Below are 14,470 nucleotides of genomic sequence, written 5' to 3'. Positions count from 1 at the left end.
TAACAATGATGACGGCTTGTGACTCAGATACTTGTCATATGACAGTTAGGCAAAAATGGATTGCATCGTAAATGCTGGCCAGGCCAATGATCTAGTGAGGCTCTTTCCATTGATGGTACTTAGCATTCCCACATGAAAAAATACTATAGTGTATGACAACTATAGTTTTTTCTGACCTTACTGTAGTATTTACTGCAGTATATTGTAGTAATTACATTTTACTATAGTATAAATACGGTATTAAAAAGAGTAGTATATACTATATTAAATACTGTGGTGTTTTGCGGACACTACAGTAATTGCAGTTGAGATGAAAAATTAGATCAAGTATGTTCGCGTCCTAAATGGTACCCTATTCAAATCGAATCAAATTTTATTGGTGACTATTTAACAGTCTAATGTCCTGGAGCTAAAAGCTGTTTTTCAGTCTCTCGGTCCCAGCTATGATGCATCTGTACTGTCCCCGCCTTCTAGATGGTAGCGGAGTGAACAGGCCGTGGCTCGGGGGCCAAGCAAATTTCTTCAGCCTCCTGAGGTTGAATAGGCACTGTTGCACCATCTTCACCACACCGTCTGTGTGGATGGACCATTTCAGGTTGTCAGTGATTTGCACGCCAAGGAACTTGAAGCTTTTCACCCTCGCCACTGCGGCCCTGTCGATGTGGATGGGGGCATGCTCACTCTGCTGTCTCCTGAAATCCATGATCAGCTCCTTCGTTTTGTAGTGCACTACTATGTAGAGAATAGGGTGCCATTTGGGATGCAGAAAGATGTAGGCCACATCTAACTAGTGTTGTAAATGTTGTACCAGGCAAACCATTTCTGTATGGACCTTGCTTTGTGCACGGGGGAATTGTCATGCTGAAACAGGAAAGGGCCTTCCCCAAACTGTTGCTACAAAATTGGAAGCACAGAATCTTCTAGAATGTCATTGTATGCTGTAGTGTTAAGATTTCTCTTCACTGGAACTAAGGGGCCTAGCCCAAATCATGAAAAACAAGCCATTATTTCTCCTCCACTAAACTTTACAGATGGCACTATGCATTCGGGCAGGTATCGTTCTCCTGGCATCCCGCCAAACCCATATTCATCCGTCAAACTGCTCCAGTGGCGGTGAGCTTTACACCACTCCAACCGATGCTTGGCATTGGGCATGGTGATCTTAGGTTTATGTGCGGCTGCTCGGCCATGGAAACCCATTTCATGAAGCTCCCGACAAACAGTTCTTGTGCTGAAGTTGCTTCTAGAGGCAGTTTGGAACTGCGTGTAGTGAGTGTTGCAACTGAGGACAGATGATTTTTATGCGCTATGTGCTTCAGAACTTGGCGGTCCCGCTCTGTGAGATTCTGTGGCCTACCACTTCGCGGCTGAGCCATTCGTGGCTGAGCCATGTTCCTAGACGTTTCCACTTCACAATAACAATACTTACAGTTGACCAGGGCAGCTCTAGCAGGGCAGAAATTTGATGAACTGACTTGTTGAAAAGGTTGCATCCTATGCCGGTGCCATGTTGTAAAGTCACTGAGCCCCTCAGTAAGGCCATTCTACTGCCAATGCTTGTCTATGGAGATTGCATGGCTGTGTGCTGTTTTATACCCCTGTCATCAATGGGTGTGGCTGAAATAGAAAAATCCACTAATTTGAAGGGATGTCCACATATTTTTTGTATATATAGTGTACTTCTGCCAGGTAAACCTACTTTGCAGTTAACATTTAATTGAGAAGGTTTTGGTGAAAGCATTTCTGTCAACCCACAAGATGATTATGACATCAACTGGCTACAGATGGAGTATTAGACAAACAGAAGCACCACACAGACAGACAGGGGCAAAATTGCTGGAAATGAATTGGCAGATATTGTGTTAGGTTTGGTTTTTTAAGCCAATAGTGGCTAACCAGGGGTGGGATAATGTAAAAGTTGCATTAATTAGATAGCTGTGAGTTTGAGGTGTCTGATGCTACTCATAGGTGGGTTACTGGTAGCTCGCCATAGCTCGAGATCAACCTGTTAGAGACCACTGATCTATTGGTTTTCACTACAGCCCTTAAATCCTTGAAAAGAACTTCCCCCTCAAAATAGGTAAACAATTAAGTTTTTGTTATCTTTTATACACTACATGTTATTCAGTAAATATGCATACAAACTGCCCTAACTTGCTTGTGACCGAGGTTAATGATTATAGTTTGAGGTAGAGTTGGTGGACACTTGAGTATTTGGCCTGGATATCAGAAGAGACCTGTTAATGATTTCATTAACCTAACCTATCCTAACCTTACAGTCAAGAGATGCTTTTTTCTACTCCCCTTCGTGTGCAAGTGTACACACACACACACACACACACACACACACACACACACACACACACACACACACACACACACACACACACACACACACACACACACACACACACACACACAAAGGGTACATTTATTGTTGTGTTATAAACTAAAGGTTGTTGTATTATCTATCATCATTCATTAAGCATTATAAATAGGGTTATTAAAAGTAATGAATGAAGTAGTAAATGTGGTTAATATTGATAGAAGCCACCTAGCAATGGCTTTTTATCTCAAAATGTGACATTTTATAGATGTACAGACACAACATGTTTTCTAGTTAATGTTGTTGAAAGCAATTTGAGTCAAAGCCTAAACAAAAAGACAATTCAAAAAAGCAGAATTGCAATTCTGCTCTCTTCATCTTTCAGCACTGGATATTAGTCTCTATGCAGAATTGGGTATTGACAAGTGTGAGCAACACATAGCCTATATTTGGTTCATTAAAACCAAATGTAGGCCTTTTATAAGTTTCCTTTTTTTTGGCGAGTGCAAATGGCAGTGGGATAAGCTAGAATTTAACTTTGAACAGTGACGGGACATCCGTTTATCTCTGGACGCCAGCTTGGTTGTCTTAATAAAGAGGTGTGAGTCACAAGGTGTTGTCCTGACATGAAAGATGTGCGCAGTGTGACTGCCACGTGTTTACTGTAGTACTATTATTGGGTGGGGAGTAAAGTGTGTGTTTGGTGTTTATTATCCTCCTGCTTCTGCAAGCATGTGGCACCCCTCGAGGCAATAGTAATTGCACTAAGGGGTTGGTTACCATGTGTAATGTGTTGAATCTAATTTCATTTCTAAATTCATAACAAGTGGATGTAATGCAACCATTGAGAACATGACTTTAGCAGCTAATTTATCAATGTATCATACTCTGCAGACATCTTTCATAGGAACAGAAAGTTGAGAACTATCACCGCTACAGTGCAATTCATGTATTGTTTAGTGTTGTGTAGTGGCTTTGCTGGCATGCATCCCACTTTGACACAGTAGACTAGACTAGATACGGTAGACTGGTTTGCTAACTACCTCTCTCAAAGAGTGCAGTGTATAAAGTCAGAACATCTGCTGTCTCAGCCATTGCCTGTCACCAAGGGAGTACCCATCTTCTCAATTTACATCAACAACAAAACTCAAGCAGTAGGAAGCTCTCTCATCCATTTAGATGCAGATTATACAGTCTTATACTCAGCTGGCCCCTCCCCGGATTTTGTGTTAAATGCTCTACAACAACGCTTTCTTAATGTCCCACAAGCTTTCGCTGCTCTAAACCTTGTTCTGAACAACTCAAAAACAAAGGTAATGTGAATTGTTAAGAAGAATGCCCCTCTACCCACTGGTGTGATTACTAACTCTGAGGGTTTAGAGCTTGAGGTAGTACCTCATACAGGTACTTGGGAGTATGGCTAGATGGTACACTGTCCTTCTCTCAGCACATATCAAAGCTGCAGGCTAAGATTAAATCTAGACTTGGTTTCCTCTATCGTAATCGCTCCTCTTTCAGCCCAGCAGCCAAACTAACCCTGATTCAGATTACCATCCTACCCATGTTAGATTACAGAGATGTAAATTGTAGATTGGCAGGTAAGGGTGCTCTCGAGCGCCTAGATGTTCTTTACCATTCGGCCATCAGATTTGCCACCAATGCTCCTTATAGGACACATCACTGCACTCTATACTCCTCTGTAAACTGGTCATCTCTGTAAACCCGTCACAAGACACACTTGTTGATGCTTATTTATAAAGCCCTCTTAGGCCTCACTCCTCCCTATCTGAGATATCTACTGCAGCCCTCATCCTCCACATACAACACCCGTTCTGCCAGTTACATTCTGTTAAAGGTCCCCAAAGCACACATCCCTGGGTCGCTCGTCTTTTCAGTTCTATGAAACTAGTGACTGGAACGAGCTGCAAAAAAACACTCAAACTGGACCGATCTCTTCATTCAAAGACTCAATCATGGACACTCTTACTGACAGTTGTGGCTGCTTCGCATGCTGTTGTCTGTGCCCAATAATGTTTGTACCATGTTTTGTGCCGCTACCATGTTGTGCTGCTGCCATGTTGTGTTGCTACCATGTTGTGTTTTCATGTGTTGCTGCCTTGCTATGTTGTTGTCTTAGGTCTCTCTTTATGTAGTGTTGTGGTGTCTCTCTTGTTGTGATGTGTGTTTTGTCCTATATTTTTATCTTATGTTTTATTTTTAATCCCAGCCCCCGTCCCTGCAGGATGCCTTTGCCTTTTGGTAGGCCTTCATTGTAAATAAGGATTTGTTCTTAACTGACTTGCCTAGTTAAATAAAAGTGAAATAAATAAAATAAAATAAATTGCACAGTATAAATTGCAGGGAAACAGATTAATGGCTGAACCAGTTTACATATCCAATCATCATAGCTTCCATTTACTATGATTGTTCAATTCCAGGGAATCCGTTGGAATAACCATGGCTATTTTCGAATCCAATTATTCTGGGTTGGATGTTTATTTTGCTAAAATGCACTTCTGATACGACATGTCATCATATTTACCTTATAAACATCGTATTGGTATGATCATCCTGTTTGCATGGGAAGTAAATATTTGGAACAAAAAGCTGAGAAAGAGAGAGAGAGAGAGAGAGAGAGAGAGAGAGAGAGAGTGAGAGAGAGACCCCATCTGGCAGGAAACACTTAAACAAATCTCATGAATACGCTACAATGTCCAGTATCACATTAGCAAGACCACATAGTGCAAGATACAGGAAATAGGGTGCCATTTGGGACGTAGCCCACAACAAGGTTGTCTCTGTTGTGTGTAATCTCTGTTGATCACTCGGAGAGAGGGAGGGAGGGAGGGAGGGGAGGGAGGGAGGGGGGGGGGGGGAGGGAGGGAGGGAGGGAGGGAGGGAGGGAGGGAGGGAGGGAGGGAGGGAGGAGGGAGGGAGGAGGGAGGGAGGGAGGGAGGGAGGGAGGGAGGGGGAGGGAGGGAGGGAGGTCACAATCTAGGTCAGCCATCAGTAATCCATAGAATAGAAGTATGCTGTGGATAGAGTGCTGACTGACAGCACCATCATCCTCTCTTTCTTCCTCTCCGGACTGCAGATCCGTGACTAGCTCCCTCCACAGTCACACATTCACACGATGCAGCTAAGACTATCAATAGTCTAATGTCATACCTACAGATCTCTGTTCATAATACTGATATGTAGGTAGTCTCTTATACCAGGCTGGAATGCAACGCTAATATGTGATGTAACAATATAAACTTCAACAAAGATGGTGATAGGTGTCATAACATCTCATTCAGTGTTCCATCATTTGTGTTAGTGGGTTCAATTCCCCCCCAAATGTATGCACGCATGACTAAATCGCTTTAGATTAAAGCATCTGTTAAATGGCATCTATAGTTTGAAAGTCATTGGCTGAATTTTGTTCTGATTCTGAAATTAAAAACAGCTGACATTCTTATAGAACAAGATATCCTACATGTAGTGTAAGGCAGGATCACCTTGTGCTGCTCTTTCATGAGATGTATCTATCAACCAATCAAACTTTATTTATACAGCACATTTCTTACAGAAAATGCAATTCAAAGTGCTTAACAAATATTAAAAGGTAAGAAAGACAAAAACACAATAGGTGTATTAAAGGCTTTATGGATATAAAACCAACTGAGGCCCTCCTGTGGACTACGAGGTGAACAGCCAGCTAGCACAGATGCTGTTGTACTATACACGTCTGACTCTGATAGCGTTGTCCCAAATGGCACCCTATTCCCTATATAGTGCACTACTGTTGATCAGGGCCCATAGTCAAAAGTAGTGCACTATGTAGGGAATAGGGTGCCATTTGGGATGCCGCCAAAGTCTCAAATATTAAGATCCACAACATCCTGGATTGTGGCTTTACAGCAGGACGTAGACTTTATGATACATCTCAGCTGTGGCCTGTGGGTTTGTGGGTGAGTAAACCTACTGTCTTCTGAACAGTGGGTGTGTCAGAACAACAAACAGTGTAGGCCTACATGTCATATTGACACTCACTAGTGGAGAGGGGCATATATTTAAAGTGGTTTCCGTCATACCTTTTAGTTCTTGAACTTTGCATCTTTTTGCATTGACCCGGCAGAGTTCGGTGCTATTCAGGAAGGAGTTGCAGGTCAAGTCGGCCACCTTGCTGAGTTGAATGGGCCACAGAAGTAGCCTAACAGACTGCAAGCACAAACGCACACACACACACACAGACACACAATGCCCTTCTACCCTCTACAAATTAGTCTGACCTATCTACCATTCCAGTGTTTAATTGCTATATTGTAATTACTTCGCCACCATGGCCTATTTATTGCCTTAACCCCCTTATCTTACCTCATTTGCACTCACTGTATATATACTTTTTATTTTATTTTGTTCTACTGTATTATTGACTGTATGTTTTGTTTATTCCATGTGTAACTCTGTGTTGTTGTATGTGTCGAATTGCTATGCTTTATCTTGGCCTTGTTCTCAACTGGCCTACCTGGTTAAATAAAGGTGAAATAAAAAAAATAAAAAAAAATAGTCCATGTGTCAGTCAGGTGCAGTGCGGCAAGGTGCCAACCACATAGCATACACCCTGCACAGACAACTCTACATAGAATTGCAAACACAGATTTCACTCACTCCATATTTGCTAACCTTGATGGTGGTCAGGTGCTCAGTCAACTTTGAATGACATAACCCTTCAACAGTGTTGATAACTGGAGCCAACTGGAGCCATCCCCTGCTGATTTTGTACGTTTGCCCACTTACAAAGAAATGATCGGTCGATAATTTTAATGGTAGGTTTATTTGAACAGTGAGAGACAGAGTAACAAAAAAATCCAGAAAAACGCATGTCAACAATGTTATAAAATTATTTGCATTTTAATGAGGGAAATAAGTATTTGACCCCTCTGCAAAACATGACTTAGTACTTGGTGGCAAAACCCTTGTTGGCAAACACAGAGGTCAGACGTTTCTTGTAGTTGGCCACCAGGTTTGCACACATCTCAGGAGGGATTTTGTCCCACTCCTCTTTGTAGATCTTCTCCAAGTCATTAAGGTTTCGAGGCTGACGTTTGGCAACTCGAACCTTCAGCTCCCTCCACAGATTTTCTATGGGATTAAGGTCTGGAGACTGGCTAGGCCACTCCAGGACCTTAATGTGCTTCTTCTTGAGCCACTCCTTTGTTGCCTTGGCCGTGTGTTTTGGGTCATTGTCATGCTGGAATACCCATCCACGACCCATTTTCAATGCCATGGTAGAGGGAAGGAGGTTCTCACCCAAGATTTGACAGTACATGGCCCCGTCAAATGATGCGGTGAAGTTGTCCTGTCCCCTTAGCAGAAAAACACCCCTAAAGCATAATGTTTCCACCTCCATGTTTGACGGTGGAGATGGTGTTCTTGGGGTCATAGGCAGCATTCCTCCTCCTCCAAACACGGCGAGTTGAGTTGATGCCAAAGAGCTCCATTTTGGTCTCATCTGACCACAACACTTTCACCCAGTTGTCCTCTGAATCATTCAGATGTTCATTGGCAAACTTCAGACGGGCATGTATATGTATTCTTGAGCAGGGGGACCTTGCGGGCGCTGCAGGATTTCAGTCCTTCACGGCGTAGTGTGTTACCAATTGTTTTCTTGGTGACTATGGTCCCAGCTGCCTTGAGATCATTGACAAGACCCTCCCGTGTAGTTCTGGGCTGATTCCTCACCGTTCTCATGATCATTGCAACTCCACGAGGTGAGATCTTGCATGGAGCCCCAGGCCGAGGGACATTGACAGTTCTTTTGTGTTTCTTCCATTTGCGAATAATCACACCAAATGTTGTCACCTTCTCACCAAGCTGCTTGGCGATGGTCTTGTAGCCCATTCCAACCTTGTGTAGGTCTACAATCTTGTCCCTGACATCCTTGGAGAGCTCTTTGGTCTTGGCCATGGTGGAGAGTTTGGAATCTGATTGATTGATTGCTTCTGTGGACAGGTGTCTTTTATACAGGTAACAAGCTGAGATTAGGAGCACTCCCTTTAAGAGTGTGCTCCTAATCTCAGCTCGTTACCTGTATAAAAGACACCTGGGAGCCAGAAATCTTTCTGATTGAGAGGGGGTCAAATACGTATTTCTCTCATTAAAATGCAAATCGATTTATAACATTTTTGACATGCGTTTTTCTGGATTTTTTGTTGTTGTTATTCTGTCTCTCACTGTTCAAATAAACCTAACATTAAAATTATTGACTGATCATTTCTTTGTCAGTGGGCAAACATACAAAATCAGCAGGGGATCAAATACTTTTTTCCCCCACTGTGCTTTGTTTATTAAAAATAATGCAATTCATATTATTCGCTGCAGCATAACTAGTAGTGCTCATTTACAATGTGTTTTTATTTATGGTATATTTACCAAAGGAGTTGCTTTGTGACTGAACTGACTTTTGAAATATACAGCCTACTCTGCCAGGGCTTTGCTAAAGGTTGTGATGAAGTGTTCAGTAGGTGTACTACTGCCATCTAGTGGTTAATCATATTACATGCAGTTACAGTGTAGGCCATAAACCAGGCATATTGCACATGTCAAGACCGAATATGCCTACTGAAATAATATTACAAACAATACAAAAAATGGGGAATTGATTTTGGCAAACCAACTAGAACTACATTGTATAAGGCCTTTGATTGAATCAAGCTTTAAAGCTGTAATCCTTGATGGTAAAATGTTCAGGTACATTTGCGGTATTACAACAACAAAGAAGTTACTGCAAAACAACAAACACTTGTCTTTTTCCATCGGGCATCATTGCACACGGCATAAAACAGCAGAACTATACTGCAATGGTTTTTTACCATGCTGGGTGACGCTCCTCACCTCTGCTTCATCAACAAAACAATAAAAACGCTTGGGGGCAGAAAGTGGCGCTGTTTCTCCTATAGCAGATTTCATCTATGGGTTGACAGAATTGTGTAAGTATTTATTAAAAAACTAAGATTTTTTGTTTGTAATGTAACGGCCATATCCACATTCAATTACTTTCTAAATGTGATCCGTTACAGTTACCTGCAAAACATTTTAAATCAGAAACATAACTTTTGGATGACCCAAACTCAGTAACGTAATTTGATTACCTTCGGTTACCTTTGGATTACTTTTCCCTTAAAGAGGCATTAGCAGAAGACAAAAAGGATCCATCAAATGCATTTGGTGTGTCATCATAGTGCTCTCTGACTTATGATTGGACTCACTCAGGTGGAACAAACTGAAACTTGCGACTTTTCCGATGCTGAATTGAATGTCATTGAGAAAACAGAAAGATGTCAATTTTTTTTCTCACAAACATTCATCTAGTTTTTCACAAGTAATTATCCCTAATAATTAGAAATAATACATTTGAGTTAAATTAGACAACCACATGCGTCATGGCGCATCGATATGTCTATTGCTACTGTTGAAAATGGACGAGGAAACCAGACTACTTTTGTTTTGTGTAATATTTGCAACATTTTAATTTAATATCACTTTCTCACTATCCACATTATGGCGATACATATGCCAGGGGCTTTTCATGAGGAACCTCCTTAGTTGGTGGGGGTTCTTGCAGGAACTGCCCAACTGAAACATTTGGATTTGAAAGGACAGCAGGTGCAGGCACTTAAATGAAAAATGTAAATTGTATGATCTAAATTCATATTGTTTTATGATGATACCATCTATCTTTTAATATTTGTGGAAATATTTCTCAAACAGAAAATGGGCAAAAACGAGTTGAATCAACGTTGTTTCCGCGTCATTTCAGCCCCCAAAATATATGTACTGACGTTGATTTAACGTGGAAAACTAACTGGATTTTAGTAATCACTCTAGGGCATTTTTTTTCACCCAACTTCAACCTAAATCCAACGACATTGTGAAATGTTTTGTTGATTTCACGTTGAATTCATGTTAGTTGACAACTCAACCAAATAGAGGTCGAACAGACGTCTGTGCCCAGTGGGGCGCTTTTTAACCAGTTATCGAATCAATTTAAATAATTCGATGATATCATTTTATTTTCCAAGTAGACTTTATTGAAAACATATATACAAGTTAAACGTGCACAATAATAATAGGTGAAAAAAAGTTTGTTACAATCCAAAATGGTGAGCGTTACAAGCGTATGTGGCCACAGGGTACTTCAAATAACAGTTACGTGGTGGGTCGGCAAAACGAGGAGCAACACTGGGTCTGGAGTGGGTCAGATAGGAGGGATCAGCACACATGCGCATCTTCTTGATATGCCTTACATCATCATCATCACCAATGAGTCCGTGGACTGTGGCTGCCACTGTCGTGTAGCTGGGGTAACCGTCACCTGCGCGGGGAACAAGGTTCATCTCCACAGGTGGAGAGTCCCAGCTCATCCTCGTGGTTCCAACTCCTCTCTCCGCGCGCAATGGCGGTTGATCCGTTGGCGCGCTGGACACAACCGCCAATGCAGCGGGTCTTGGGCACAGACGAGAAGTACTGTCTCTGTTCAAGATGGATTCGATGGAGAAAGCGCCTCTGAACTTCACCTCATTATTATTCTGCATATGAGGGCTGGTGAGGGTTGGTTTTGGTGAGAAGACCGCGGCAAATCGCTCTGATATCTGTTCTGCCTCCATTCGCACTTTGGTGGACAAGTCGGGGAACAAGTCCAGTATGCCCTTGAAGTGGCGTCTCGCCATCTTCGCTGTAATTTGACTCTCGTCGACTTTCCAGAAGTTCTTCTTTGAGTGTGGCATATATGGACTGACTGGAACCTGAAATAGATAAACACGTCAAATTAATGTATGTTGATCTCAGGGGGGTTGAATGAAAGATACAATAAATAATGTCGCATATAGTTGATATAATTATTGTGGACATACCTTGACAAAACAATCGTTGGATGATAAGCAGACCCTGATGTTGTTCTCGATGCCTTTTCTGTCTCCTGAGAGGAAAGCTCCCAACTTGTCCATCAACTGCAAATCATAACACTCCATATTAGCACTCGTCATTAATTAAGCAACATTATTCATTTTCAGAACACAGTTGAAATTACACCCTGGGTGATAAAATATATTGTTTCACCTGACTAAATGTGAGCATCTTGTCTGGAGAGTCCTGAATGACATAAGCAATCAGTCCCAGATAGGTTGTGCTCTTCTTCTTGCCATAACGTTGGTTCTTCCTTCGCTGAACAACGTTGGACGGAGCCTGTGGATTTAGGAGAGTTCCCATGATGTTCTCTGTTACGTTCTGCATCTTTTTCGTTGTAGAGTTCTTCACACACCAAGTCACACACAGACCACTGATATCAGGACCTTGTTCGATGGAACTGTTAACCTGGAATGAGGCAGTTCCAGACCTCTGGATATATGTCCTGCTAGAACAATAGGACGAAAGAAGGTGTGCATTCTACATTAACTAGGCCTATAGGATCTTTTCATACTGAGAGAAGGTGTTAAACGGTGGGGCGGGGCGCTGAGGGGGACATGTACAGTTTGTCCTTCCCTTTAAGATATTTTTAGTTTCAGTGTTCGACTTTAATTTTCGTTATTAAGTAAACAGTTATATGACAAACACGCAAGCCTGTGAACTCAACATTGTGATATTGTCCAGTACCAGTTCATGCGTTTTGTATGGTCATACCATCTTTGCGCCATCGAGCAGATCCTGAAGGGGCGTGGGGGCTGGGTCTTTTTTTTACTAAAACGTCGCTAAAGTCCGAATTAAACGCTATCTATGAAAAACTGTAGCTCTCACGAACATGCACGTGTACCATGATTAGTGAGGCTACCCAAGCTACATAAGAGTCATTAGAAGGTAAAGGGTTCTTCTACATAGAAGATCATAGGAAATCCTGAACATAGTCACAAACTAAAAACTCCCAACAACAAAACTCCAAACAGTTGTCACTGACTCGTTGGATATTCATATCTCTCTGAGCAAACCATTTCTGTACTTACAGCATTCATATAAATTCATTTTTATCAGGTTTTTGCTTTGGCTGGCCGTTTTATTTATTGAACATTTTCAATTCAACTCGTGAATACAATGATTGTGTTGTACTTGTGACCATGGTTGTCCTGAAAAGAAACAGGAAAACACTTCATAGTGAGGCTAAGTACAGCATAAGGGCTGGACGTGCAGATAAATGAAAGTCAGACAAATGAAAAGTCGATGTTTGCTGGTCTCTCCAGGCTGATACAGTTACTTATTGCTGCTAATACCTTTTGTAGGCCAATGCACTTTTCCTAAACCTAAAATCAAGTATATTCAACGTTTTGAATCCCACAGCTTTATTTTCTTACTCTGGTTGTCCATTTTCCAGATATAAAGATTTAATATTCCAAAAACAAATGTTAGAATGCATAACAGGGTAATTCACATTTTAAATGAATGTAAAGACCAAATGTAATTTAATAATGAAAATATAGTGTCTGGGCCCAATGTAAGATCTGAGGTTCCATATTAAGACAAGGGAATCTTTGAAAACTCTATTTGTATTCATCACCTGAGAATGAGTAGTCCATGTTAAATTGTATTTACTCAAATAACTGGTAATACGTGATTATTTCATTTGGGATGTCTACACAAACAAAGTTTCTTTTTTCTTTTTAAGTTCGACCCTATACCACACTAATCTGTTCCATTGTCACGGGTAATGCGTTCTGTATAACAAAGGCGTCTGTCGCATTTGCATCCACTAAATATGTATCAGAGATTCACAGGACTATAACATTGGAATGTTGAGAAGTGCTGCCTCGCCCTGGCTGGACAATCACAGTTGAAACCTATAGAGGATTTACATGAAAGGAATTACAGAGCAGAATTAAATGAGGTACATTTTTGCTCTTGAATATGTTCTTGCCACTGTTGCCAGTATAATTTCACCTGTCGACATTCTCCAACAGATGGCATATTTGTAATCAATGTCTTATCTGCCAAGAGAGGATAGTAAAAAAAAGTTGTTTTGCATGAAATAAAATGTATTGAACTTGTTTTTGTTGGTTGGTTAATTATTGAATTTGAATGTATATAAATTATATTGGTTGATATAGAAATTCTTATTATTGGAGAGAAAGATATAGACATGTTTGGAAAATGTTTATTATGTGAAATGTTTTAATGGAAAGCGTTTTAAATGTTATTTTGACACCTGGTGGCCATTGGCTTACCTGTAGAATGGCATTTAAGAGGTTAATAGGAAGATGGCGTCAGTAAAACATAATTGGAGCAGGTGATAGGGGCCTGGTAAGGAAGATGCCAAGGCAAAGAGTTTGCAACCCTTTATACCATTTAAATTATCCATACATTTTTTTTTTTTTTATCGTTTTTAACTTGCCATTATGTATCTTTTTTAGTTATTGTTTTATTATCAATATCACGTGGAATCTTTTTGTAGGATATTAACTGGAGTCTACCTGGTCAGAGTAATACATTACTTTCTCTCTTTATTGAGGAAATATTTGATAAGGTTCTTTATGGGTGCCTGTAACATTGAGACCTGTGGACTAACTGAAATCTCAGGTGAAATCAGTTACTTCTTAGTCAAACACGTCTATTAAAGTAGTTGTTTGTGGAAAATAGACTACCCAAATCAAATCATCCCTGGGATTCGAGTAGACTCTACACTCTAAGAAGAAAAGGTTCCTGGAGTATCCTTTAGGGGTTCTTCAAATTGAAACTGTGGGGGAACCCCTATAAGTTCTTCAAATAACCCCTTTTAATGGATCCTCAAAGAACCTTTTGAAAAACATTTTGGGGATTTGTTTTTGAACTGCCCCCTTCCCTATTATTATTAATCATAATAATACACATAACAAAAACAACAATAACACAATATTTTAGTTGTCAGTGTTTATTATGTGAGGTAAACCCAAATGTGAGGTAAACTCGCATCAGAGCCCCAAGTCCAATGGGTTAGGGTTGATGTTAATGTGTTGATGTTCTCTGTATCCATAGCCAGAATTATTTTGCAGTGAATGTTTAACAAACAGGTTTCCTTTTATATTCATCAGAGGTGTAGGGAGGGGGATGTCTGTGAATCCAACAAATAGGAATTATACAGATGATTAACAGAACATACACACAGCAGTATGCATACCTTGGTTTTTGTCATGAATGAAA

General features: G+C 40.8%; 1 protein-coding gene across 1 annotated transcript; it reads right to left on the bottom strand.

Moving 5' to 3' along the window:
- Positions 1 to 10,431: 10,431 nt before the first annotated feature.
- On the bottom strand, positions 10,432 to 11,941 carry si:rp71-45k5.2 (forkhead box protein H1). Its single transcript, XM_014142763.2, has 3 exons — positions 11,429 to 11,941; positions 11,224 to 11,319; positions 10,432 to 11,115 (listed from the first exon to the last, which is right to left on the bottom strand). The coding sequence occupies exons 1-3, from the start codon at positions 11,600 to 11,602 to the stop codon at positions 10,459 to 10,461; spliced, it is 927 nt and encodes a 308-aa protein (XP_013998238.1). The 5' UTR covers positions 11,603 to 11,941; the 3' UTR covers positions 10,432 to 10,458.
- Between the last annotated feature and the right edge of the window lie 2,529 nt (positions 11,942 to 14,470).

This window comes from Salmo salar, chromosome ssa14, assembly GCF_905237065.1.
Source record: "Salmo salar chromosome ssa14, Ssal_v3.1, whole genome shotgun sequence".
Lineage (NCBI taxonomy): Eukaryota > Metazoa > Chordata > Actinopteri > Salmoniformes > Salmonidae > Salmo > Salmo salar.
This window is presented reverse-complemented; position numbering and strand designations above follow the sequence as displayed.